Source organism: Stegostoma tigrinum, chromosome 30 (assembly GCF_030684315.1).
Source record: "Stegostoma tigrinum isolate sSteTig4 chromosome 30, sSteTig4.hap1, whole genome shotgun sequence".
Taxonomy (NCBI): domain Eukaryota; kingdom Metazoa; phylum Chordata; class Chondrichthyes; order Orectolobiformes; family Stegostomatidae; genus Stegostoma; species Stegostoma tigrinum.
Window position 1 is genome coordinate 13,882,841 of NC_081383.1, and position 27,670 is coordinate 13,910,510.

Sequence of the window (27,670 nt, forward strand, 5' to 3'; positions counted from 1 at the left end):
TCTGGGCAAACGACCTTGGGGCAGACAAGAAGCAATGAGTAGTTCTTCTGACTGCTTGTGGGCCTGCAGCATTTTTGGTTATAAGGGGCTTAACTTTCCCAGAGGCACCAAACACGAAAAATGTCCAAGAGTTTAGAGTTAGTTAAGGAGGATTAAGACCTTTATAATGGATTCTAACATATTCCACATTAACTTTAGAAAAGGGGAGCTCTTAGGTCACATAATTGTGGTCTTTTAAATGGCGAAGTGGGTGATAGGATAGAGACATAACTTCCTGTAGAATTCAGTGTTGGGTCCTTATTCTCAGCGCGTACAAGGTGGAATACTGTCCAGGAAGCCAAGGGGTCCCCTGGAAGAGTCCGTTTTGGTTTTGAATTTCCTGGATACAGACACCTTACAGTCACCACAGACAATATCCAACGGTAGGCACAAAAAGATCCTATCCTAGCAAAACTAAAACAACTGGCAGTAAGGTGGGGGGGGGGGGAAAGCAGAAGGGCCATCGCAACATGGATCAAAAGCTTCCTGGACCCAGAGAGACCATACCACCATTGAAGATGGCCTGTTACTCCAGGGAGCAAGGGTGAAGCCAGTGTCTGGCAATAACTCCAGCAGTGTCGTTCAGGGATTTCCAAGATGAAGATGTTGGCAAGAAGCAATGGCTAGTGCCCAGGATTAGTGGATCACTGTGCCAACAAGAACAAAGTGTGCCACTAGCAGGGCTCCCATATTCATGGGAATGGTCGTGAAAACCCTGGACTCGGTTGTATGTTGACTAAGGCGGTCCTTTTATTGGCACAATATTCCTTGTTGTGGATGCCCATTGGATGTGTATAAAATTTGTTCACCAAACTCAGGGACGATGATTGGGAAACTGCGAGCATCAGTCCCGATACGCAGACTCCCAGAAGTATTGGTCACAGACAATGGGACATCATTTAGTAGCAGGGAATTTGAATATTTACGAAAGTCAAATGGCATTTGGCACATAAGGACAGCTCCATACCTTCCAATGTCCAATGGTCTAGTGGAAAGAGCGGTCCAAACATTGAAGGCAGGCTTAAAGAAGCAACCTGCAGCATCACTATTATCAAACTGTCCAGGTTCCTGTTCGATTATCGGACCATCCCATACGCAGCAACAGGGATAGCTCCAGCAGAGTTGCCGTTTGAGAGAAGACTCCGCACCAGGTTACACTGGATATTCCCAGACCTGGGGGAGAGAGTGAGACAGCAGCAGGAATGCCAATGTCAGCCAAATGCATCCTCTAACTAAGAGACAATTTAACTTAGGAGACACAGTTTGGTGCCGGAACCATGGAAATGGCCCAGTATGGGTATGAGGCGAGGTTGATGCAAGGTCAGGTCATGTCACTTACAAAGTTCAGTTAGGTGATACAGTCCAGAACAAACACATGGATCACACGACAGCTGTTACCTCGCAAACAAGATAGGAACAAATCTTCCTGATCCTTCAGAACAGCCAGAAGGCCTGTCAGGAACCGTAGGTTCTCCCCTCCAGTCGAGTGTCAGGTAAACCTCAGAGTCTGAGATGGATGCAGCCATAATACCATTACCACCAGAAGAAGAAGAAGAAGAAGAAGAAGAAGAAGAGGAGGAGGAGGAGGAGGAGGAGGAGGAGGAGGAGGAGGAAACTCTCCCAAGGCGTTCTGTACACAAGAGGCAGCCTATAGTCTGATACACACCACCCATGTCAGAATCTGGATCAAAGGAACCAAAGTTAGGGTGAAAATGTTGCAGGTAAAGCTACAAGCAAAAGACCAGGCTTATATCCCCAGACTTAGAGGGAAAAGGATGTAGTGAATGGAATCAGGTTGACCTCGTTGACTTTGATGTCATTGATTGGGGTTGTTAGCCTGGGCTAACCAGGAAAGCCCTGGGTGACTCCAAGTTGGCGAGTCACAGCCAGTGTACTGTGCACAAGTAAATAAAGGGGGACTTGGTGATAGGATACTGGCCTCTGTGCAGTTATTTTAGAGAAGCAGCTGAAGTGAGTATGTAGTTTGGGAAATTTGGAGGCAAAAATCAAAAATTGAGAGCTAATTAAATAAAGTAGAATTTGTAGGTGCAGTTGATGTTTTGTACCTGTATGATGTGGGAGCTGGTGGACCCCATTGTGGTTCATAGTGATCATATCTATACTAAGTGTAGGTTGCTTCAGGAACTCTGGTTTAGAGTTATGAGTGGAGTCTGAGCTTCGAACACTGGAACACATCAGGGACGGGGAAGAGTTACCTGTATGATGTTTCAGAAGGCAGTTATAAACCTTAGATTAACTATCTCAATTTTGGTCAGCGGTCAGGATCAGGAGAGTGTGACTATGAGTGAGGCAGGTAGAGGGATCCAGGAGTTGTGCTGAAGGAATGGCAGCGCTTGAGTGTGTCTAACAGTTTTGAAATTCCCTGTGAGAGCAGGGGCTGGAGGGAGGATGAGCAAACTGACCACAGTACAAGGAGCCTTTCACGATGGAGAAAAAAAGAGAAATGTACTTGTAATCAGGAATAGTGTAGTCAGTGGAATAGAGACTGTTCTCTCTGGCCAGGATCTAGAGTCGTGTAAGGTGTATTGCCTGCCTTGTGCCCAGGTTCAGGATATCTCATCTGGACTGCAGAGGAACCCAGAGTGGGAGGGGAAAGATCCCGTTATCATGTCCATGTAGGTACCAATGATGTAGACAAAAAGAGGATTTATGTTCCATTTATGGGAATGTGAGAGTTAGGGGCTAAATTCGAAAGCAAAACCAAAAAGGTGATCATTGCTGATTACCACCTGAGCCACAAGCAAATTAGCAAATTGGTACTGTTCAATAGGAAGTGAGTAAATAAACACAAAGTGATTATGGCACTGGAGAACGTCAGTGAAGAATCACAAGTTGGATGCAGATGATGTTTGTTCAAAAGGAAGCCACAAAGCTTATTATTAATCTAATGAGCACACAATGCCAAGTTGAGAAAGATCAGATCAACACTGTTGAAGTGAAATGTGCTACACTAGCAGAGGAACCCCAGAATTATTTCTGCAGGAAACAACCTTAATGTGAATAAAGTTTAAAAATTCAATGTATGTTGATAAACACTGAACAATTTTACTTAAACAAGAAGAAACCGTACAAAGCTTAAATTCTTGTCTACTTTTACTGAGCATGAGGTATTTTAAATAATCTCCAATACCATAGTTGAAAATGGAGCAAAGAAATTTAAATCACCCTGAATCTTGGGCTTTGTTCATGGTTTGGATGTGCCTGTATAGACATGAAGTTTGTTTACTAATTACATTTCCATGATTGTAACATAGAAAGCATTGGCTACACTTTGTTTTACTGCAGAAGCTCTCTGCACACTCCAGGGACCTGAGTGGCGATCTGCAGAAACTGTAAGCCTCTCATCCTGAAAGATGCAGTTGCAGTGAATGCATTTCAGGCAGCTCGAAAATTACTCTTCAGCATTGCCAGAGGGGTCATTTTACACCAAGAGAAGGTGAAGACTCCCACATTTAGCAATGACAGTCTGGAATAACTCTTTGAGGTTAAAGAACATAGAACAATACAGCACAGGAACGAGGCCTTCAGCCCACAATGTTGTGCCGAACATGACGCCAAATTAAACTACTCCCTTCTGCCTTCCCTTGGTACATATCTCTCCATTTGTTGCAATATTCATTTGCTTATCTAAAATCCCCTTAAACGCCCCTATTTATCTGCCTCCACCACAGCCCCTGGCAGCGCATTCCACACTCTCAACGCACCTCTGTGCAATAAAACTTTCCCCTCACATCTCCTTTGAACTTTCACCTCTCACCTAAAATGCATACCCCCTAGTTTTAGTCATTTCAACTCTGGGGAAAAGGTTCTCACCATCGACCCTATCTATTTATCTCATAATATTGTAGACTTCTATCAAACCTCCCCTCAGCCTCTGCCGCTCCAGTGAAAATAACCCAAGTTTTTCTACTCTCGTACCCTCTAATCAACAACATCCAGAAGCAGCGATGAGGGTAGGGCGATAAAATCTCCAGATTGAACCTCCAAAGTCAGTGGGCTCATGTGGAAAAGATCGGGAATGCCTAGAAAGATAAATTATCTCACTATCAATACATACAACAGCCTTTGTACACAGCCTGCCACTTACTGAAAAAGCATCCACTTCTTCATTCAGACAAGATTAATTTATCATTTGCAACAGAAATCATGTAATGTTTCATATTTAAAATAAAACTCCTGTCATTTTCTCATGTTGTCAAATTATTACGCATTGCACCCCAGGCCATCATTTTATCAATATTTTGATCCCTCACCTGGAAGATAACAGGTAAACAGAAATATATTAAAGTTTTACAAAGGAAAAATATCCACAATATTCATGCATATTTAATTCTTTAATGCAAATTTGGTTTCAGTCACATTTTAATGGCGAAAGTCAATATACGTCAAAAGAATTGACATCCGCAAACTCCAAAGTTTCACTTCTCTGAATTCTGCACCAAACTTTGTTCAGCCATCACCTACATGGTGATTGTCAATTTCAACTCCCCTCAGTTCAGTCACCTATCTGCAGCTATGAGACAAGAGTAGGCAGTTTCTCAGAATCTGGTGGAGCTATGACACTGGATGACTCGCATGCCCTACAGCTTAAGCAACTTGTGACAGACAGGGCTAAGTGTTCCCACAACCAATGAATCAGATCCAAGATCTGCAACTCTACCATACCCACTTGTCAATGATGGGGACAATTTAACAATGAACAGGAGAAAAAGGCCCTACATAAACTCCCATCCTCAAGGAAGGCAGCACAGGATATCAGTACAAAATGCAACACAGAAGCATTTATAATCATATTATGCCTTAAGTGTCAAGTGAATTGTCCATCCCAGCCTCCTGCTGACGTTGGCAATATTACAGATGCCAGACTTCAGCCAATTCATGCCATGTGATACTCAGAAAAGGTTAAATGTATTGGATAAAGCAAAGGTTACAGACCCTGACAATAGCTTCTGTGAAGTACTAATGACTCGTGCTTCTGAACCAATTGAGTCACTTACCAAGCTTCACTAGTAAAGGTACAACAATGGTATTTATCCTCAATGTGAAAGACTGCCTTGCTATATCTTGTCAACAAAAATGGGACAAATGCAGTCTGGCCAATTACCATCCACTCAGTCCACACTCAAACATCAGCAAAGTAATTGCGTGCTTTATTTCTCATGCCTTGAGTCTCCAACAGTGTCACAAAACAGCTTGAACCTTAATTTTGTGATTTTAAAAAAATTAGTTCTAACTGTTGCATACAGCTGAGTTTGGTTTTTTTTGTGTTATTTGCATAATAATCTTTTGCTCTGTTGTTAAGGATTTATCAAGCTGGATTTTATTTTGCAAATCTAACTTGTCCAGTAGCACCATCAACTGAGATCATAATAAATTGAAGAGATTGTTCTATTTTGAGACTGTGTCATTAATTAGAACAGTACGAGGGCACAGTTTCTGCTTGGTGACTCAGGCTCACTGTGGCTTTGCACAACAGCCCACAATCTCAGTCCAGACTCAACCATCAGCAACGTAATGCTCAGTTTGCGTCTGCCCAGGCTAATGGCTCAAGTTGCCAATTCAATTTTGGTCCAAACATAGGTAGAAGAGCTGCATTCCAAAGGTAAGACTGACTGCAATTCACCCCTTCGACCACTGGCAGTAGTGTGTCCTTTACAAGATGCAGTGTGGCAACTTGCCAAGCCTCCTTCTGCAGCACTTTTCAAGCTCACACCAACCTGGAATGTGAAAAGCCACAGATGTATAAGAGCCTCACCAACAGGAACATTCATCTCCAAGCCACTCACCATCCCGAGTTGGAACCACAAAGCCAGAAATACGAAGTAAGACAAAACAATCTGGAGAAATTTAGTGCATCAGCAGCATCTCTGGGGAGAAACAGGGTTCACTTTTCAGGTTGAGGGTTTTTCATCAGAACTCACTTGGAACTATTTTGATGTTGTTTCATTGTTATTTAGCCAAAATCCTGGAAATCTCCCATCAACACTGTAAACTATACCACATGGTAAACAATAATAAGGCCACACTTAACCATCAGATCCCACAAGTTATTTAAATAAAAACTATCAAGAGTTACAAAGTATACAGACCTATCAAGATTAAATGGGGCAATGCAAAATTTCATAAAAGCCTTTATCCTTTTCATCTCTTATATTATTTTATTAATCACCATCAAACTACCTACCTTTTGGCTCACCTACTGCAATGATGGTAACAAGATCAGCCAAATAGACCTATACTGGGGAACCTTTACAGATTAAATGTACAACCTCAGTTCTGGTCCCTTATGAGTAGCAGCTTGTTCAGTTACCACTGATTGTAGTAAAAGCTTAATGGGGTGAAATTCGTTGAGAAAATAATCACCTAGATTGGCTCAATATTATTCAGTTAGAAAATGATGGCCTGAGTGAAGTCCTAATTAAATACCTGGATGTTTTTCAGGAAGGCCAAAGGACCCCAGACCACCTTGCATGTTGACCAGGAAGCAATTCCATGATTCTGCAAGGCCTACCCAGTGCTATTTGCCTTACATGCAAAAATACAGGCAGAAAACGGAAAGCTGGAGAGCAAAGGAATCATCAAACCCCACCATATGCAGAATGGGCAGCAACAGTCGTACTGAATATGAAGCCCAACAGGGTGGGTATGCCTTTGTGGGGATTTTAAACAAACGCTGAACTGGTTTTTGCACCTGGATAAAGGCCCAATCCCTCACATAGAGGATTTATACGCAAAGCCGGCAGGGGGCCAGTCCTACCTAAAACTGGACGTGAGCCATGTGTCCTTGAACTGCAGTTAGATGAGGATTCCCAGAAGTATTCATAAATTAATACCCATAAGGGTTTGTACCAATATACAAAACTACCATTTGGCATATGCTCAACCTATGCAATTTTTCAGTGAATAACGGAGAACATTTTACAAGGTCGAGACCAGGTTGCATTTATCTAGATGACATGCTAATAACAGAGAAGACCAATAAGGAGCACTTAAAGAGCTTGGACATAGTTCTTAGATGTTTCTCCTAGGTGGGCGTTTGCCTTAAAAGAGAAAAATGTGTGTTCCCGGCACCCCAAGTGACCTACATTTTTTTTCCTTTTTCTTTCACAGGGTGAGGACATCGCTGGCTAGGCCAACATTTATTGCCCATCCCTAGTTGCCCAGACAGCAGTTATGCGCCAGCCACATTGCTGTGGGTCTGGAGTCACATGTATGCCAGGCCAGGTAAGGATGGCAGTTTCCTTCCCTAAAGGCCATTAATGAGCCAGATGGGTTTTTCATGACAATCAACAATGGATTCATGGTCATCACTAGATTCTCAATTCTAGATATTTTATTGAATTCAAGTTCCACCATCTGCCATGGCAGGATTCAAACCCAGGTCCCCAGAACATTAACATTTTCGCATCATCATTAACTGGCCAGTGATAATACCACTAGGCCTTCGCCTCCCTTACTTGGGCTACGGAGTTAACAAGACTGGGTTACACACATTGAAAGATAAGGTGGGGGCAATCAAATGCGTCCTGGCTCCCATGTCTGTACCAGAGCTTAAGTCTAATCTTGGACTGGTGAATTATTACAGAAAGCTCATTCATAACAAGGCCTCCATCCTGTCACTTTTGCATCAACACCTACAAAAGGGTCAGCCTTGGCCAAGCCATAACTTTCAGGGAAGTGAAGAAACATCTGCCATCCTCAACGTTGTTGGCACACTATGATCCCAAGTGAAGTCGAGTATTGATATAAGATGTCTCCCTATACAGCATTGGGATAGTATTATCTTAGAGGTGGCCCAATAAGGAGGATCATCCAATAGCATATGCATCCAGGACTTTGGCTATTACAGAGCATAAATACACCTAGATAGAGAAGGAAGGTTTGGCGGACATATTTGAAGTCAGGAAGTTATACAAATTCCTTTATGGACATAAATTTGTAATAACAGATCACAAACCATCTCTAGGTCTACTTATAGAGGTCAAAGCAGTGCTACCCATAGCTCAGGAAATGGCTGGGTAAACCCTGGACACAGTTAAATGTTGACAATGCAGGTCGTTTCATTGGCTGAATGTTCTTAGTCATTGCGGACACCCACTCAAAGTAGCTGGACGTGTATAGAGTACATTCGTCAAACACAGGGATGAGAGAAAAGCTGCATTCATCTTTTGCAATATCTGGAACCCTGGAAATACTGGCCACAGATAATGAGTATTTCCTAAATTCATTTGGTATTCAACATATAAAGATAGCCCTCTACTATCCATCCTCCAAAGGTCTGGCAGAAAGAGCAAACCAAAACTTTGAAGCCAGGCTTAAAGAAACAACCCACTCTCCATTAGATACCAAACTGTCCTAGTTCCTATTTGATTGTAGGACCACCCCTCATGAAACAACAGGGATAGCTCCAGAGGAGTTACTAATGGGGAGAAGACTCAGCACCAGGTTAAATCTAACCTTCTCGGGGTGGAGGATGAAATGACATCAGGAATGCCAATGCCAGACACAAGACTCTGCTAAACAAGAGACAGTTTCCTTCAGGGGTCAAAGCTTGGTGTAGGAACCACAGCAATGGTCCTGCAGCATGGGTAAGAAGCATGGTCAATGTAAGGTCAGGTCCAATGGCATATAATAGGTGCGATGGTCCTGAACAAGTATGTGGACCATATAAAAGCTGTAAACTCAGGAGCAAAACATGATAGCCATTCTGACTGTTCCAGAACCTATGGGTCCTCCATCCCTGTCAAGCATTGAAGATACCTCGGAATCTGAGATGGACACAGTAGATGTCACCACCCCGATGTCTTTGCCACCTGAAGAAGAGAATGAATTTCTTCTGAGACACTCTGGGCACTTTAGGTGAGCTGCTGTGCATTACACGCTGTCCATATCAGAAGCACTGTTGGAGGAACCTGACCCAGTGCTAAAAAGCCCCAGGTGAAACTATAAATAAAAAACGGCCCATGTCTTCTGACTCAGAGAGGAAGTAGTGCCTTCAATTTTCCAAATATTTACTGGGAACACTATAGTTCGCGTACTATAGATGGGTCAGTTTTTGTCCAGTGTGTGCAGGAGGGCTTCCTGACACAGTATGTAGATAGGCCAACAAGGGACAAAGCCACATTAGATTTGGTACTGGGTAATGAGCCCGGCCAGGTGTTAGATTTGGAAGTAAGTGAGCACTTTGGTGATAGCGATCACAATTCTGTTATGTTTACTTTAGTGATGGAAAGGGATTGGTGTATACCACTGGGCAAGAGCTACAGCTGGGGGGAAGACAATTACGATGAGATTAGGCAAGATTTAGGGAGCACAGGATGGGGAAGGAAACTGCAAGGGATGGGCATATTAGAAGTGTGGAGCTTATTCAAGGAAAAGCTCCTGTGTGTCCTAGATAAGTATGTACCTGCCAGGCAGGGAGGAAGCTGTAGAGCGCGGGAGCCGTGGTTTACGAAGGAATTGGAATCTCTGGTCAAGAGGAAGAAGAAGGCTTATGTTAGGATGAGATGTGAAGGCTCAGTTAGGGCGCTTGAGGGCTACGAGGTAGCCAGGAAAGACCTAAAGAGAGAGCTCAGAAGAGCCAGGAGGAGATATGAGAAGTTGTTGGTGGATAGGATCAGGGTAAACCCTAAGGCTTTCTATAGGTATTGAAGGAATAAAAGAATGACGAAAATAAGATTAGGGCCAATCAAGGATAGTAGTGGTAAGTTGTGTGTGGAGTCAGAGGAGATAGGAGAAACACTAAATGAATATTTTTCGACAGTATTCACTCTAGAAAACGACAATGTTGTCAAGGAGAATACTGAGATACAGGCTACAAGACTAGGTGGGATTGAGGTTCACAAGGAAGAGGTATAGAACTCCTACAGAGGGTGAAGATAGATAAGTCCGCTGGGCCGGATGGGATTTATCCTAGGATCCTCTGGGAAGCCAGGGAGGAGATTGGGGTACCACAAGGCTTGGTGTTGGGTCCACTGCTGTTTGTATTTTTATAAATGACCTGGATGAGGGCGTAGAAGGATGGGTTAGTAAATTTGCAGACGACACTAAGGTTGGTGGAGTTGTGGATAGTGACGAAGGATGCTGTAGGTCGCAGAGAGACATAGATAAGCTGCAGAGCTGGGCTGAGAGGTGGCAAATGGAGTTTAATGCAGACAAGTGTGAGGTGATGCACTTTGGTAGGAGTAACCGGAAGGCAAAGTACTGGGCTAATGGTAAGATTCTTAGTAGTGTAGATGAGCAGCGAGATCCCGTTGTTCATGTACACAGATCCTTGAAAGTTGCCACCCAGGTTGACAGGGCTGTTAAGAAGGCATACAGTGTTTTAGCTTTTATTAATAGAAGGATCGAGTTCTGGAACCAAGGGGTTGTGCTGCAGCTGTACAAAACTCTGGTGTGGCCGCACTTGGAGTATTGCGTACAGTTCTGGTCACCACATTATAAGAAGGATGTGGAAGCTTTGGAAAGGGTACAGAGGAGATTTACTAGGATGTTGCCTGGTATGGAGGGAAGGCCTTACGAGGAAAGGCTGAGGGACTTGAGGCTGTTTTCATTAGAGAGAAGAAGGTTGAGAGGTGACTTAATTGAAACATATAAAATAATCAGAGGGTTAGATAGGGTGGATAGGGAGAGCCTTTTTCCTAGGATGGTGACTGCGAGCACGAGGGGGCATAGCTTTAAATTGAAGGGTGAAAGACATAGGACAGATGTCAGAGGTGGTTTCTTTACTCAGAGGGTAGTAAGGGAATGGAACGCTTTGCCTGCAACGGTGGTAGATTCGCCAACTTTAGGTACATTTAAGTCGTCATTGGATAAGCATATGGACGTACCTGGAATAGTGTAGGTTAGATGGGCTTCAGATCGGTATGACAGGTCGGAACAACATCGAGGGCCGAAGGGTCTGTACTGTGCTGTAATGTTCTATGTTCTATGTAATGAGGTGAGCCAGGTGGACCTAATAGAATGGATTCCCTGATTGGGCCTGTTAATCTAATCAGGGAGCCCTGGCTGACAAGATAAGAACAGGAGTGTCAAACATCCTGTTCACTCTGACAGCCAGCTCTGAAGGAGCTGGATCAGTGTCAAGGGCTCTCCACGTGTAAATGAAGGGTGACTTGGTGATGGGATATCAGCCTCTGTGGAGTTTTTTTCGCTTACTGTTTTGAAATTTCAGTTTAAGATTTCCCCATTCTGACTGCTAATGTATATTTTCACTAAAATTTCAATCAACACGGATCCATACACTGTAACAAAGAGATATATTTCAGTTCACCTTAAAGACAGGTTCACTTAGCAAGAATTTTAAATAGATCTTAAGGTGATCTGGGGATAACTATATTATTCAATCCTTGGACTCAACAATGAGCTCAGAAATTTCAGATCATAACCAGCATTCCCATTCACATCCCCACCTTCATTCTGTCCAAGAGATTCCCTATTGGCCTTTTCCTGCACCCTGCCCCCTGGTTTTCCAAATGTCACTTAAAATCTGTTATCTTTCTAATCTAATTACACCCTTATGTTTTGGTTAACACCCTCCCTCCAACTTTTCCCCAACCGTTTCCTTGCTGAAAATCCCTCAGATTTGTCAGCTCAAATGTAGGTCAATGACCTGAGACATTAACGTGTTCCTTATGACTTTGGGAGAGAAAGCCGCAAAAGAGAGCAATGGGATCCAAAGTAGAAGATTTTTGAAATAGTATGAACATAAGCACTAATGAGAATGAGAAACATCAATTAAAATTTGATTAGTGAAATAATTAATTAAAGTGCAACAAAGATAACAAGGCAGGTAATGCATTGTAGCTGCTGGATGTGGAGGCTCGTGGGTGCCAGTATGGGCCCAGGCAAATATGTCTGCAGTATTTTGGGATTGAAGAACTTTGGTTCAGAGTCTGAGTTGGAGATTCAAGGTGCAAACACTACAATGTGTCAGGGAGAGGGAATATAGTTATTATAGGAGGCAATTACACTTGGATCACTGGACATGGTCAATGGTCAGGGACAAAAGAATGTGATTATGTATCAGGCAGGCCTGAGGATCGAAGAGAAGAAGTGGATCTTCAACCTTTGCAATCGTTGAACAGGTTTATAGTTTTTAAAGCTTGAACGGATGAAAGCAGGGGCGACAGACTGAATGAACAAACAGGCCACGGCAATGTGGTACAGGCAGCCATTTAAGCTTGAGGGTTTAATAGGGATGTGTGGGGAGTAAGGATATAGCACAGTTCTTTCAAGACAAAAGAGAGAATCTACAAGGCTGTGTTGCTAACCTGGTGGCAGCATTTCGGACACAGACATAAACTGCTCAGGAACCTGAAATGACATGGAGGACTAGGAGAGGGATTCTGTCTAGGGAGTATGAGCAGCCAGTCACTAAATTAAAAGTCAGAATTGCAAAGGTAATAATAGTCTCTGCATTAGTACCTGAGCCTCAAGCAAACTGGCATAGAGTAGGGAAGATTAAAGAGTAAAATCTGTGACTTGAAGAATGTTGTGGGAGAAATGGATTAAGAGTAATATGTCACTGGCAGCAGTATTGGCAAATTAGGAACTGTACCATTGGGACAAGCATCCTCTGAGCTATATGTTCTCCCTGAGCTATATCTTCTGGTGAGTTGTACAACTAAAGCTGTAGAAACAACTTTGAGCTGCATTTTAGGGGCAAGGCATCAAATGAGAGAAATGTGATTAATTACACTGAGAGGACAAGGCAAGAGAAGAGGATAGGTATGAGAATGATGATAATCAAAACATGACAGGAAAGGGCAGAATATGTAAATTTGAGTTTTTTTAAACCAATCATGGGATGAGGACATTACTGGCTAAGCTGGTATTTACTGTCCATCTCTAACTGCCCTGGAGAATGAGGTGGTGAACTGTCCTTTTGGATTGCTGTAGTCCTTGTGATGGAAGGATAACCAAAATACTATTGATTGGAGTTACAAGATTTGAACCTAACAATAATGAAGGAAAGACAGAAAGCTCCAAATCAGAATGGTATGACATGGAAGGGAACTTTTACATGGTGTTATCATTTATTTGTTGACCTTGTCCTTCCATGTGTTAGAAGTCACAGTTTGGAAGGTTCCTCTGGAGGAGCCTTGGTGAGTTACTGCAATGCATCTTGTGGATGGTGCACACTGCTGCCATTATGTGTTGGTGGTGAATACAGTGGATGTTGAAGATAGCGGAAGTGATGCCAATCAAGCATTCTGCTTTGTCCAGGTCTATGTCAAGCCTCTTGAGTGTTCTCTGAACTGCACCAATCCAGGCAAGTGGAGAGTATTTCGTTACACTCCTGACTTGGTCCGCAGAATGTCAATCCCCTGACCAGCTCTTGTAGCTGTGGCATTTAATGCTGGTCCTGTTCAGCTTCTGGCTAGCAGACAAGGCTAGAGGTTGCAAAAATAGTAACAACACAGAAATAAATACTCTATCTGAATTCATACAACATTTATAACAAAACAGATGGATTGCCAGCTTAAATAGAAGTATGTTCAACTTGATAGTCATTGCACAACTTACAAGTAAAGGCTGGTACCTGAATATTCAAGAGTATACAACAATTCAGACAGAGAGTAAGCAAGAAAAAGGTGGAGCTTACTCAAGGATGACATTAGTACATTGGAAAGAAATGGACTTAGTTCTAACAAAATGTTTCAGTTTCACTATAGATAAGAAATAGTAAAGGTAAAAAGTCACTTCTGAGAGTAGATTATAGTTCTCCTAACAGTAAGACAAGGTTTACAGATGAAATAACCATGACTTCAAAAAAAAAGAATCAGATTGGCAAAGGTAACCTGGATGCTGAACTCATAGGATGTTTTCAGGACAGTTTCTCTGACAAGCACATCTAGAACTAGCAGAGAAAGGGCTCTACCAGATCATCTGATGTGTAATGATACAGGATTAATTCATGACCTGATACTAAAGGTGCGCCAAGTAGCAGCGATCATAAGATGATTGAATTTTGCTATTGTTCTGGAAGAGAAAAGTGAGTCTAAGGCTCCCGTTTTAAACCTATATAAAGGCAATGATAAGAATACAAAGACAGACTACCTACCTCTACCCTCCTTCCTCATCTACATGTTAGCTATTCAAAAACATATACAAAGATATGGGGTCAGTTTTTATATGCACGTTGATGGCACTCAACTCTCTCGAACCCTTCACTATCTCCGTGTTGTCAAGCTGCCATCTAAAATCCACTTGTGGACTAGCTGTAATCCTTTCCCATGAAGTACTAGGATGTCTGATGCCAAAAGCTTTGTCACTCACCAAAGATTCCAATCCTGACGTTTCTGAGTGCCATATGAGGCCGAGCTGAGCTTCCAAATCCACATCCTTGTGAAACATTAAAGTCAGAAGTCAGTAAAAGAACCAAACTTTTAATGAGTATTTGCATTCCTTAAGGTCCAAAAGTTGAAAGCCTGCAGAACTAGAATATAGAACATAGAACAGTACAGCACAGTGCAGGCACTTTGGCCCTCGATGTTGCGCCGACCTGTGAAACCAATCTGAAGCCCATCTAACCTACACTATTCCATTATCATCAATATGCTTATCAAATGACCCTTTAAATGCCTTTAAAGTTGGTGAGTCTACTACTGTTGCAGGCAGGGCATACCATGCCCTTACTACTCTCTGATTAAAGAACCTACCTCTGACTTCTGTCCTATATCTATCTCCCCTCAATTTAAAGCTATGTCTCCTCGTGCTAGCCATCACCATCTGAGGAAAAAGGCTCTCACTGTTCACCCTATCTAATCCTCTGATCATCCTGTATGTCTCTATTAAGTCGTCTCTTAACCTTCTTTACAGACCTTACAGACTCTGCTCAGACACAGCCTGCTTCCTAGGTCAAGCTACAGATGTTTGCATCCATCACTTTTACCCAATGCATACAAACAATGTTACCTACACAAGTTCGAATAGAACATATGGTGCTTTGTGAAATGATGGGCTGCCATGGGACCACTGACATCAAACCAAATTCTGGGTGATGATATTTAAAGAGCCTGGAATACTTTTATAAAAACTGAAGAATTCATAAAGTGCATCAAGATTGTGAAAGAATGCACTGAGGAAGACATAAGAATTGAGACTTTTCAAACAGAGTTAAGAGAGACAAAATTGAAAGTTGAGCTAATCTGATGTTCAGATACTTTTTTGTAACCTCAGATGTTAACTGTGAATATACTGTATATATACTGTATACTTACTGCTTAATAATTACCAAAGTGTTGGGCTTATTAAAATTTATTCCTGACAATATAGATATGGAAACATGGGATTACAGTCAGTCTATATTATGCCAAAATACATCCCAATATCTTCTTCATTACAAAGATGACCTACCAGCTTCTTCTTATCAATCCACACAACTCAGACCACTTTTCGTTGAAATCTTGTCTGGGAAAAACATTCATAAATGTATCTAATACTCCATCCACTTACCAAAACAAGACTAGAAATATTTATTTTGACAAATAAAAGATACCCTTAAGGTGCATCCATGTACTTAATTGCTTTTTTTAAAAACTGCACATTAACTGTAAACTGGTAACAATACTTAATAAAATCTATTGTTAACAAATACAGCATTAAACTGTCTGATGCACAATGACCTGATCTACTTTGCATTGGTGTAAATTTATTTAAATTAAGACCCATCCATTGTTCAGTCTGTGTTTCTGCTTAGTTGATTCAGTGTTCTTTAGACCTGAAACAATGATTCAGTAGGATATGGAAACATAACTAGCCGAGATAAGCAATAAGATCTGCATATAGTGACACTACAGCTACTGACCAGAAAAGAAGTCATTTGGTAAATCCCCTATCAATTCTATTGCAAATAACTGGGATTGACTAATCAAGTAATCAATTTGTATTATGTAACTATCCACCATTCACTGTATTTTGATGTTCAATTCAGATGCACTGTTGTGGTATTCTTTGAGTTTGCAGAAACCTCTATGCTAAAGAGGCTCTAACTCATTCGTGGACACAGTGGTGTCAAGGCTATAATTAAATTGGAGAGGATTAGAGTTAGATTAACCAGGATGTTGCTGAGAATGGAGGGTTTGAGTCATAAAAATGGGCTGGATAAGCTGGGATTTTTTCACTGGAGCATACGAGGTTGAGGAGTGACCTTATAGAGGTTTATAAAATCATGACAGGCATAGATAAGGTGAAAAGCAAAGGTCTTTTTCCCTAGGGTGGGGGAAGTTCAAAACTAGGGGACATATTTTTAAGGTGAGAGGAGAACGTTTTAAAAAGGACATGAAGGGCAATATTTTTACACAGAGTGGTTTGTGTGTGGAATGAACTGCCAGAGGAAGTGGTGCATGTAAGTGCAGTTGCAACATTTAAAAGACATTTGAATAAGTAGATGAATAGGCAAGATTTAGAGGGCTATGGGCCAAACACAGGCAGGTGGTACTAGGTTAGTTCGGGAACATGGTCGGTGTGGGCTTTTTGGACCAAAGAGTCTGTTTCCATGCTTTATGATTCTATGACTCTGTCACTCTATCCACTCCAAAAACAGGGATATGAGAGTAATTACAAATGTGTACAGAGACGTGGAAGGGATTATGGAAGGTAAGAGACTGTGGAAGACTATGGAGGGATTGTGGACACTATTGTCAATGGAAATAAATGGAAGTATAATCTTGTTGCTGAATTTGAATAAAGTTTGCTAATCATCCCTTCTTACAGCTAATTTTGTGCACATGAGTGGGGAACCTTGACCATCTGTACTTCACAGATCAGCTAATGCAAAATTATAGACGGTGCACCCACAATTTCCTGATCTTCAGCAATGGCTGGTTGGCGATGCTTCCTGCAGTAATATGCATGTGATCAAAACACCTTCGTATTTTTTCTTTCTATGTTCATACATAAACATCTCCAATCTATTGAAACAGCATTAAAACTGAGCTTATGTGATTTTGCTCACCACAAGTGATGCAATTTCATAGACCACATTCTCCTTTCTGCTGGATATCGATCCTTGTAATTTGTAGATCCACTACATATTTTAACTATTTGGACAATTTCCATATCATACAATCAAACTTGCAACAGCAAAATATTAGCCACCTTCTGCAGAACAGTGTACAAAGCAAAGTTAGTAAAAACAGAGTGAAATGCTAACAGTTTCAACGAATCAGAAGGTGGCTGAAAGTCATCACAGCAGAATTCTGGGAGACATTTCCATATTCATCAGGACTGTACAGCAGGTCAAAGAGAACCTGGTGTCAAGATTCTGTGGCCACAGAAGAGACACCAGAATGGTGTGTTGCCTCCTAGGTGCCAGGATCAAGAATGTCTCTGAGCAGTTGCACAACATTCTGGCAGGGGGGGGGTGGTGAACAGCCAGAAGTCATTGTGCAAATCAGTACAAATAACATCGGTAGACAAAGCAATGGGGTCTTGCGAAATGAGTATAGGGAGCTAGGTAAGAGGTTAAAAAGCAGGACCTAAAGAGTGGTGATTTCTGAGTTACTCCCAGTGCCACATACCAGTGAGGATAGAAATTGAAAGTTAGGCCAGATGAATGCATGGCTGAGGAGAAGGTGTATGGGGCAATGTTTTCAGTTCTTGGATCATTGGGATCTCTTCTGGGGTAGAGGTGACCTGTACAAGAGGGACGGATTGCACTTGAATCAGAGGGGATCCAATATCCTTGCGGGGAGATTTGCTTGTGTTACCCAGGAGGGTTTAAACAAGTTTGGCAGGGGGTGGGTCTCTGAATAAGAGAGGGGCCATTGAAAAGTCAGGGGAAAATACATTAGCCATCAAGAGCAAGTTTACTATTCAGGATAGGCAGGGGCACAGTAAAGGGAGGTAAAAGATTTCTGGTTTAAAATGCATTTATTTCAAAGCATGTAGTCTGACTAGTAAGCTCTGAGCTCAGAGCATGGATTGGCTCTGGGGACTGGTATATTACAGCCATAACAGAAACATGGCTGAGACAAGAGCAGCACTGGCAGCTGAATGTTCCAGGATGCAGAAGCTATAAGTGATAGAAGTACTAGTAAACAAGTAAGGGTTGTTAAGATAACAAAGTGTGGAGCTGGATGAACACAGCAGGTCAAGCAGCATCTCAGGAGCACAAAAGCTGACATTTCGGGCCTAGACCCTTCATCAGAGAGCCTCTCTGAGGCCATTAGGTAGAATCTAGCAGAGATCAATTGGGGAGTCTGTTTGAAAGCAAAAGAATGACTGCCGAATGGGAGGATTTTAAAAGTGTGGTATCAAGGGTCCAGGGACAGTATGTCCCTGTTACAGGGAAGGGAAAAGCTGGCAGATTTAGGGATCCCTGGCTGATGAGGGATACTGAGGGTCTGGTCAGGAAAAGGAAGGCATACATTGGGTTTAAACTATTGGGCTCAAGTGAATCCCTAGATGACTATAAAAAGTGTAGGGAAATCAGAAGAGCAAAAAGACGATATGAAATGGGTCTGGCATATAAGGTTAAAGATAATCCCAAGAGGTTCTACAGCTGTATTTAGAGCAAGAGGGTGGCTAGGGAGAGAATAGGCCCCCTTAAAAATCAGCATGGCTGTCTATGTGTGCAGCCAGAGGAGATGGGGGAGATTTTTAATGAATATTTCTCCTCAGTGTTTACTAAGGAGAGAATCAAAGGAAATAAGGGAAACAAGAGGGAATGTTTTGGATTGCATACATTTTACCAGAGACGAGGTGTTTGCAGCCTTAAAGTGCATTAAGGTGGCTAAATCTGGGCCGGATCAAGTCTATCCGCGGACATTGTGTGAAGCCAGGGAAGAAACTGCAGACGCCCTTGCAGAGATATTTGCTTCATCTTTAGCCACTAATGAAGTTCCAGGAGACTGGTGGATGGCTAATGTTGTTCCATTGTTTGAGAAAGGCAGCAAAGACAAGCTAGGGAACTACTGGTCAGTGAGCCTGACATCAGTGGTAGACAAGTTACTGGAGAGGATACCGAGGGCAGTATCAACCAAGGATCAACTTTTCTGAAGAAGGGTCTAGACCCAAAACTTCAGTCTTCCTGCTCCTCTGATGCTGCTTGGCCTCCTGTGTTCATCCAGCTCTACACCTTGTTATCTCAACCAACATTTGGATAGTTAACATCTGATTAGAGATAGTCAGCATGGATTTGTGTGTGGACAGTCATGTCTGACAAATATTTTAGAGTTTTTCAGGAGGTGGCCAAGAGGATAGATGAGGGTAGGGCAGTGGATGTTGTCTACATGGACTTTAGTAAGGCCTTTGACAAGGTCCTGCACATGAAGGCTCACATGAAGGTTAGGTGGCATGGGATCCAGAGAGAGCTAACTAATTGGATCCAAAATTGGCTCGATGATAGGTAGCAGATGGTGATGGCTGACGGTTGTTTCTTGGACTGGAGACCTGTGGCTAGAGTTTGGGAGCTTAGTTATTTGTTATTTACATAAATGATCGGATGTGAACGTACAAGGCATGACTAGTAAGATTGCGGATGATACAAAATTAGGAAGTATTGTTGATAGCAAAGAAGGTTATCAAAAATTATAGAAAGATCTTGATCCGATGGGGAAGTGGGCTGAGGATTGGCAAATTCGATTCAACACAGATAAATATGAGGTGTTGCACTTTGGAAAGTCAAACCAAGGTAGGACTTATCCAATAAATTGTAAGGTCCTGAGGAGTGTTGTGGAACAGAGGGACTTGGGAGTCAAGTACATAGTTCGTTGAAAGTAGTGTCACCAGTAGATAGGGTGGTGAAGAAGGCATTTAGCATGCTGACTTTCATCGGGCAAGACATTGAGTACAGATGTTGGGATATTATGTTACAGTCATATAAGTCATTGCTGAAGCTACACTTGGACTATTGTGCAGTTTTGGTCAGCCTGTTACAGGAAAACATAGTTAAACTGCAAAGTGTGCAAAGAAGATGTACAAGGATGTTCCTAGGACTAGTAGGCCTGTGGTATAGGGAGACGTTGGCCAGGATAGAACTTTATTCCTTGCAACATAGGAGAATGAGGGGTGTAAAATTATGTGGGGCATAGATAGGATGAATGCATATAATCTTTTTCCCAGGGATGAAGAATTGATCATTAGAGTGCATAGGTCTAGGGTCAGAGGGGAAAGATTTAAGAAGGGCCTAAGCGCAACTTCCTCACGCAGAGAGTGGTGTGTATATGAAATGGGCTGCCAGAGAAAGTGGCCGAGTCAGGTACAATAGCACATTTATAAAACATTTGGATAGGTACATGAATGAGAAGGGTTCAGAAGGATATGGATGAAACGTGAGCAATTAGAACCAGCTGAGTGGGCACCATGGTCATCACGGATCATTTTGGGCCGAAAGGCCTGTTTCCATGCTGTATAACTCTATGATAATAGTTTCATTCATGCTTATTTAAAGTATAGTGTTATTGCCAATCTTCCATCACATAAATGAGTACTCTACTATTTGCCAAGTTGTGTCCTCACTCAGCACTTTTCATTCACAAGGAATTAGAATTCAAGGGGATGTAATAAAACAACAACTTCCCATCTATGTAGCATGATTAACACAATGTGATATTGCTGGCCAGGTTATGAAAGAAAATCAGATCCCAAGTCACATAAGGAGATGTCAAGGCAGAAACTGAAAAGTTTGAGCACACAAGTAGATTGTAATGAATGACTTAACAAAAAAAAGACAGGCAGAAAGATGAGGAGATATAGGGAGGAAATTCTAGAGCCTCGGGCTCAGGTATTGAAAGCACAGCTACTAATAATGAAGTGGACGTTCAATAGTCCAGCTTTTACTGATGACACTGATCAGGAGGGGTTGCAAGGTGGAGGTGTATTACAAAGATAGGGAGGGATGAAGCAATTTGAAACAAGGGTGGGTGCTGACAAATTATTGATGCATGTAATTGTCAGGGCACTGCTTACCTGTAATTTCTTCTACCTTCACTCTGTTTCTCATTATTGTCTTGCATAAATATACAGGCATAAGAACATTATCGTACCTCACTTAAGTGGTTATTCCTCTGTGGGAACATAGACAGCAAGTACAGAACAGTGTGCAACAGTTGGGAGAACCAATCTTCAGGATAGTGTTCACTTAACATACACCAATTTACAACAGCAGTCACTGGACTGAAATTGACAGTAGACATCCTGTTGGTTAATCTTCTTCTATAAAATAAAAACACCAAGGCCAATAAAACAAGCATTACTGTCCACTCAAACCCAATGTGCATTTAGGTCACTCGTTGCAGTCCAGCGATTGAACTCAAGATGTTCATGATGAAAATTGCTTACTGAACCATCGAAAGTGGCAGTTCACCTTCCTGCACATTTCAATCCTCAGAAATCTTCTGGAAAGATTACAAAACTGCTTCACTATAAAAGCTTTAAGAAGTTGTTTTTGTGTTTTACATGGGATCTGGAAATCATTGGATGGCCAGCATTTGTACTCATCCCTATTTAGTAAAAGGTAAAGTCACCGTAGAGTTCCCTAGAGAGAGGGGCAATTGGTGGTGGTTTAATCTCAGAGTCATCACTCTTGAGGTGAGGGAAGAGGTTGAGAAGGTTCATGGTAATCTCAGCCAGTGCAGGAATTAAACCCACACTCTTGGCTTCACAATCCAGCTGTCCAGCCACCTGAGCTAACCACCTTCCAACTTGCTTATACTATGCTACTATGTAGTTACAGTCAGCCACATTTCTGAGAATCTGGATTAACATATAGGCTGGGACATCAAATCTTGGTTTTAAAACAGAGGCAACTAGGTGTAGGGCTGGATGAATACAGCAGGCCAGGCAGCATCAGAGGAGCAGGAAAGCTAACGTTTCGGGTCTAGACCCTTCTTCAGAAATGGGGGAGGGGAAAATGACTCTGAAATAAATGGTGGGGGGGAGGCAATGATGGAAGGTGGATAAAGGAGCAGATAGGTGGAGAGAAGACAGATAGGTCAAGGAGGCGGGGGTGGAGCCAATAAAGGTGAGTGTAGGTGGGGAGTTAGGATAGGGGCTGGTCAGTCAAGGGTAGATGGGCAGGTCAAGGAAAGATGTACAGGGCAAGGAGGAGGCTGATAGGTAGGAGGTGGGGGTGGGGGTTTGTCAGTGAGGTGGGAGGAGTGGATAGGTTGGAGAAAAGACGGAGAGGTCAAGGAGGCAGGGACGAGCTGAGCTGGTCTTGGGATGAAGTTGAGATTGGGGGGATTTTGAAGCTTGTGAAGTCCAAAGTGAGACCATTGGGCTGCAGGGTTCCCAAGCGAAATATGAGTTGCTGTTCCTGCAGCCTTCAGGTGGCATCATTGTGGCACTGGAGGAGGCCCAGGATGGACAGGTGATCCAGGGAGTGAGAGGGGGAGTTGAAGTGGTTCATGACTGGGAGATGCAGTCGTTTGTCATGAACCGAGCATAGGTATTCCACAAAGCAGTCTCCAGCCCTCTGCTTGGTTTCCCCAATGTAGAGGAGCCCACATCGGAAACAGCAGATACAAAAAGCCACTTTAGCAGATGTACAGGTGAACATGTGAAGGGTCCAGACCTGAAACGTCAACTTTTCTGCTCTTCTGATGCCGCCTGGCCTGCTGCATTCATCCAGCTCTAGGCCTTGTTATCTCAGATTCTCCAGTATCGGTAGTTCCTACTATCTCTTGGTTTTAAAACAGCACTTTTCTTATTTCAATACACAACTTAAAAACACAGAAAAAAATAAAAAGACACCAACTTGTTCAGTGTATTCAATATTCTCTGTATATTCAATTATTTTAAATTATAATCTGAGTTTCGTTAACACAGCACTAATGCCACCCCTGAGATAGGAATCAGGCATTCCGCTTATTTCAAAACAATTTTAATTTAGTTTTATTTATATGCTCTGACATTGCTGTCTTATATAAAGTGCAAATCTACAAACCACAGTGTGCCTATTACTGTTGAAATATATTCTCATGTGTTCATCACATGTTTCACTAAAAATCAAGCAAAATACAGTCAGACAGCATGAGCAACAAGACCAACAACTTCTTCCAAAAGGTTATCTAAAGGTGCAATTTATCTTTTCCCACCATTTCAAATTGATTCTGTTGGAAGAAACTCTGAAGGATTTAAGATGAAGTCTTTCAATCAAGATTACATTGTGAAGCTGGATGAGCATAGCAGGCCAGGCAACATCAGAGGAGCAGGAAAGCTTGACGCTTCGGGTTGGGACCCTTCTCCCCGATTTCTGAAGAAGGGTTCCGACCCGAAATGTCAGCTTACCTGCTCCTCTGATGCTGCTTGGCCTGCTGTGTTCATCCAGCTTCACACCGTGTTATCTCAGATTCTCCAGCATCTGCAGTTCCCACTACCTCTCTTCAAGCAAGGAGACAGATTTGAAGACACTCAGCTCAAAAAAAAGTGGCACCAAAACCTTTCAAGACCACAGGAGTTTTACAGCCAATACAGTGCTTCTAAAATGTAGTCACTGTTACAATGTAAGAAATGTGACAGGCAGTTTGTGCACAGCAAGCTCCCAAAACTGCAATCTGATAATGATTAGACAATTTGTTTTTTTTGTGATGTCGACTAGAGAATAAATACTGTCAATGACAATTGGGCATAATTCCACTCCCCTCATTCTTGGGAGTTACACTAGGGGAATTATTACATTGACAGGAGAAGGCAGACTGTGCCACAGTTGAACTTCTGATATTTTAAAGGGGACCACTTCCTTGGCACTTCTATAATTTTTCTGTACTCCCCTCAAAACCAGGCTGGAGCTTCAGCTTTGAGTATGTGCTCAAGTCCTGGTGCTGTGCCTTAAAGCATGGGGATGGCAGGAGCTCTTGGAGGCATAGATTCTTCTTGGTCCAGAAATAAAGTTGATTGCAAGTCAATAAACAAAGAAAATTACAGCACAGGTGTAGGCCACTCGGCCCTCCAAGCCTGCACCGACATGCAGCCTGTCACAACTAAAACTGCCTATCCATCCGTGGACCATATCCCTCTATTCTCATCCTATTCATGTATTTGTCTCTGAACAAGTTGGCTTGCTCTTTACAAGCTCAGCCTGCAGCTATAACAATGCTGCCAGGCTAATTTGGCCAATAGCTGGATGCACTCCTACAACCAGTTGGGAGATGCCCTGTTCTTGGCAGCTGCCAGCCAAACAGCCAACAGGGCCAGCAATAGGGCGTCAGCTCATTCAGTGGTCTGGACAGGCTGGCTTGTGATACAAAGTAACATCGTCAGTTTGGGTTCGATTCCCATACCGGCTGAGGTCACCACAAAGGTCCTGTCTTCTCAGACACCCCTGAGATGTGCGGACCCTCAGGCTAAACCCATCACCCATGTCTTTCTCTAATGAGAGAGTGGGACTGTGGCAAGTTTACTGTTAGTGCCAGCAGTCCCAGCTCAGTTGGCAGGTGCTGCTGGGACTACAGAAGATGATCCAGTCTGCCCCAGAAAGGTGTTTTAGGAGCTGAAGGATTCTGAAAGCCCAGGGAGAGGAGCAGAGGGAGATCAGGACCATGTTCTGGTCAAAAGTAGGTGGTGCCATTTGGGGTGGGGGTTGCCCCTTATACACACAGGGTACCATTTCTTCCCCACCACACAATGAAGTACCACATTCCTTCAGCCTTTTGAAAGAAAATCCTGACCCCTTACTTATTTAATAACATATTTAAATATTGCACCCATGATAATGGGAACTGCAGATGCTGGAGAATCCAAGATAATAAAGCGTGAAGCTGGATGAACACAGCAAGCCAAGCAGCATCTCAGGAGCACAAAGGCTGACGTTTCGGGCCTAGACCCTTCATTAGAGAGGGGGATGGGGTGAGGGTTCTGGAATAAGTAGAGAGAGAGGGGGAGGCAGACCGAAGATGGAGAGAAAAGAGGATAGGTGGAGAGGAGAGTATAGGTGGGGAGGTAGGGAGAGGATAGGTCAGTCCAGAGAAGACGGACAGATCAAGGAGGTGGGATGAGGTTAGTAGGTAGGAAATGGAGGTGCGGCTTGGGGTGGGAGGAAGGAATGGGTGAAAGGAAGAACAGGTTAGGGAGGCAGAGACAGGTTGGGCTGGTTTTGGGATGCAGTGGGGGGAGGGGAAGAGCTGGGCTGGTTGTGTGATGCAGTGGGGGGAGGGGACGAACTGGGCTGGTTTTGGGATGAGGTGGGGGAAGGGGAGATTTTGAAGCTGGTGAAGTCCACATTGATACCATTGGGCTGCAGGGTTCCCAACCTTCAGTTCACCTGGGCCATCTCCAGCACATCCCTCACCTTCCTGGACCTCTCAGTCTCCATCTCAGGCAACCAGCTGGTAACTGATGTCCATTTCAAGCACATCGACTCCCACAGCTACCTAGAATACAGCTCCTCCCACCCAACCTCCTGCAAAAATTCCATCCCCTATTCCCAATTCCTCCGCCTCCGCTACATCTGCTCCCACGATGAGGCATTCCACTCCCGCACATCCCAGAAGTCCAAGTTCTTCAAGGACCGCAACTTTCCCCCCACAGTGGTCGAAAAAGCCCTTGACCGCGTCTCCCGCATTTCCCGCAAAACATCCCTAACACCCCGCCCCCGCCACCACCGCCCAAGGAGGATCCCCCTCATTCTCACACACCACCCCACCAACCTCCGGATACAACGCATCATCCTCCGACACTTCCGCCATCTACAATCTGACCCCACCACCCAAGACATTTTTCCATCCCCACCCTTGTCTGCTTCCGGAGAGACCACTCTCTCCGCGACCCCCTTGTTCGCTCCACACTAAACTCCAACCCCACCACACCCGGCACCTTCCACTGCAACTGCAGGAAATGCTACACTTGCCCCCACACCTCCTCCCTCACCCCTATCCCAGGCCCCAAGATGACTTTCCATATTAAGCAGAGGTTCACCTGCACATCTGCCAATGTGGTATACTGTATCCATTGTACCCGGTGTGACTTCTTCTACATTGGGGAAACCAAGCGGAGGCTTGGGGACCGCTTTGCAGTACACCTCCGCTCGGTTCGCAATAAACAACTGCACCTCCCAGTCGCGAACCATTTCCACTCCCCCTCCCATTTTTTAGATGACATGTCCATCATGGGCCTCCTGCAGTGCCACAATGATGCCACCCGAAGGTTGCAGGAACAGCAACTCATATTCCGCTTGGGAACCCTGCAGCCCAATGGTACCAATGTGGACTTCACCAGCTTCAAAATCTCCCCTTCCTCCACCGCAACCCAAAACCAGCCCAGTTCATCCCCTCACCCCACTGCACCACACAAACAGCCCAGCTCTTCCCCTCCACCCACTGCATCCCAAAACCAGCCCAGCCTGTCTCTGCCTCCCTAACCTGTTCTTCCTCTCACCCATCCCTTCCTCCCACCCCAAGCCGCACCTCCATTTCCTACCTACTAACCTCATCCCGCCTCCTTGACCTGTCCGTCTTCCCTGGACTGACCTGTCCCCTCCCTACCTCCCCACCTATACTCTCCTCTCCACCTACCTTCTTTTCTCTCCATCTTCGGTCCGCCTCCCCCTCTCTCCCTATTTATTCCAGTTCCCTCTCCCCATCCCCCTCTCTGATGAAGAGTCTAGGCCCGAAACGTCAGCTTTTGTGCTCCTGAGATGCTGCTTGGCCTGCTGTGTTCATCCAACTCCACACTTGATTATCTTAAATATTGCACCCCCTCGTTTTAATGGAGATTTCGGCTCCTTTCAACCCCAAAACCCAACCTGTGTGGAAATGAAATTGAACCTGCAAACCTGATCACTCCAATATGATAAATCCAACACGATTTAATTAACTCACTCACTTTATTTAAGTTCAAACACAACGCTTTCTACAATGTAACAGTAACTGGAGAGAGAAAGTTGCAAACATATTTCTGCATATTACCGAGTGCAGAGAGAACACAATCACCAAAGCAATGTACACAAAACCTTTATAAAGTTGCCTGTTTCACCTTCATACCGAGAAAGCAGGTGTCCATCTCTCTAGATTTTATAAACTTGAATCCCCACTCATCTTGCAGAAACTATGGGAAATTGTCCCGCACTAAGAGGGTTATTCTTGAAGTAACTGGTCACACAAGTTGGAATAATACGGTTAAACTGCCGGACACGTGGAGAATTGAACCAAGTTAAACACCGATTCAGACTCAAACCTATTTTTAAGGACATGTGGCAGTTTTGTTTCCAGGCGGATTACCGCGCGGCTTCCTATCCCCTCCCCGAAAATATATTACATGCTTATCAAAAGGATCTCACGACAATATCTTCAATTATACAGTTAAATAAACCACTTACTTTCAACTCCAGACAAAAACACAACAGTGAATGAATTTACTTGTCATGTATCAACTCTTTAAAAAAAATATAGACGCTTTCTTGCCAATATTTGGAAACGATTTTCCTGCAACTTCGGTTGGTGGAAATTTTATACCACTGGACGTGTAGTATGTGTCTGATTGACAGGGCAAATAAGCCAATGTGAGACGGAGAGAGGTCGACACCCAGCGTTTAATCGCCAATCCTTTTACAGTAATGCTATACACGCAAGTTGGTTCTGTCTGCAGTATACTGTACGTATCATTTCACTTCGTTTCTATCAGCTGAATTTAAAGTCTGTGACTTAGGCAGGGGTAACTGTTTTAA

At 43.4% G+C, this 27,670-nt stretch overlaps 1 protein-coding gene across 7 annotated transcripts in view; it reads right to left on the reverse strand.

Annotated features, from left to right (window-relative positions):
- Positions 1 to 27,435, reverse strand: part of LOC125465713 (interleukin-6 receptor subunit beta-like) — an 88,100-nt gene extending 60,665 nt beyond the window's left edge. Inside the window, exons 1-3 of one of the 7 annotated variants that reach the window (XM_059638568.1) lie at positions 27,323 to 27,423; positions 14,341 to 14,406; positions 13,110 to 13,454 (exon numbers count right to left, since the gene is read on the reverse strand). Coding sequence is in view for 5 of the 7 variants with exons in the window: in XM_059638563.1 (XP_059494546.1) it covers positions 14,341 to 14,406; positions 20,977 to 21,023 (113 nt within the window). In the remaining 2 variants the exon portion in view is untranslated. Of the gene's footprint in view, positions 1 to 13,084; positions 13,455 to 14,340; positions 14,407 to 20,976; positions 21,075 to 27,322 lie in introns of those variants that run through there. The other 6 variants (XM_059638565.1, XM_059638563.1, XM_059638566.1 and 3 more) reach the window with 6 other exon arrangements.
- Positions 27,436 to 27,670: the final 235 nt, after the last annotated feature.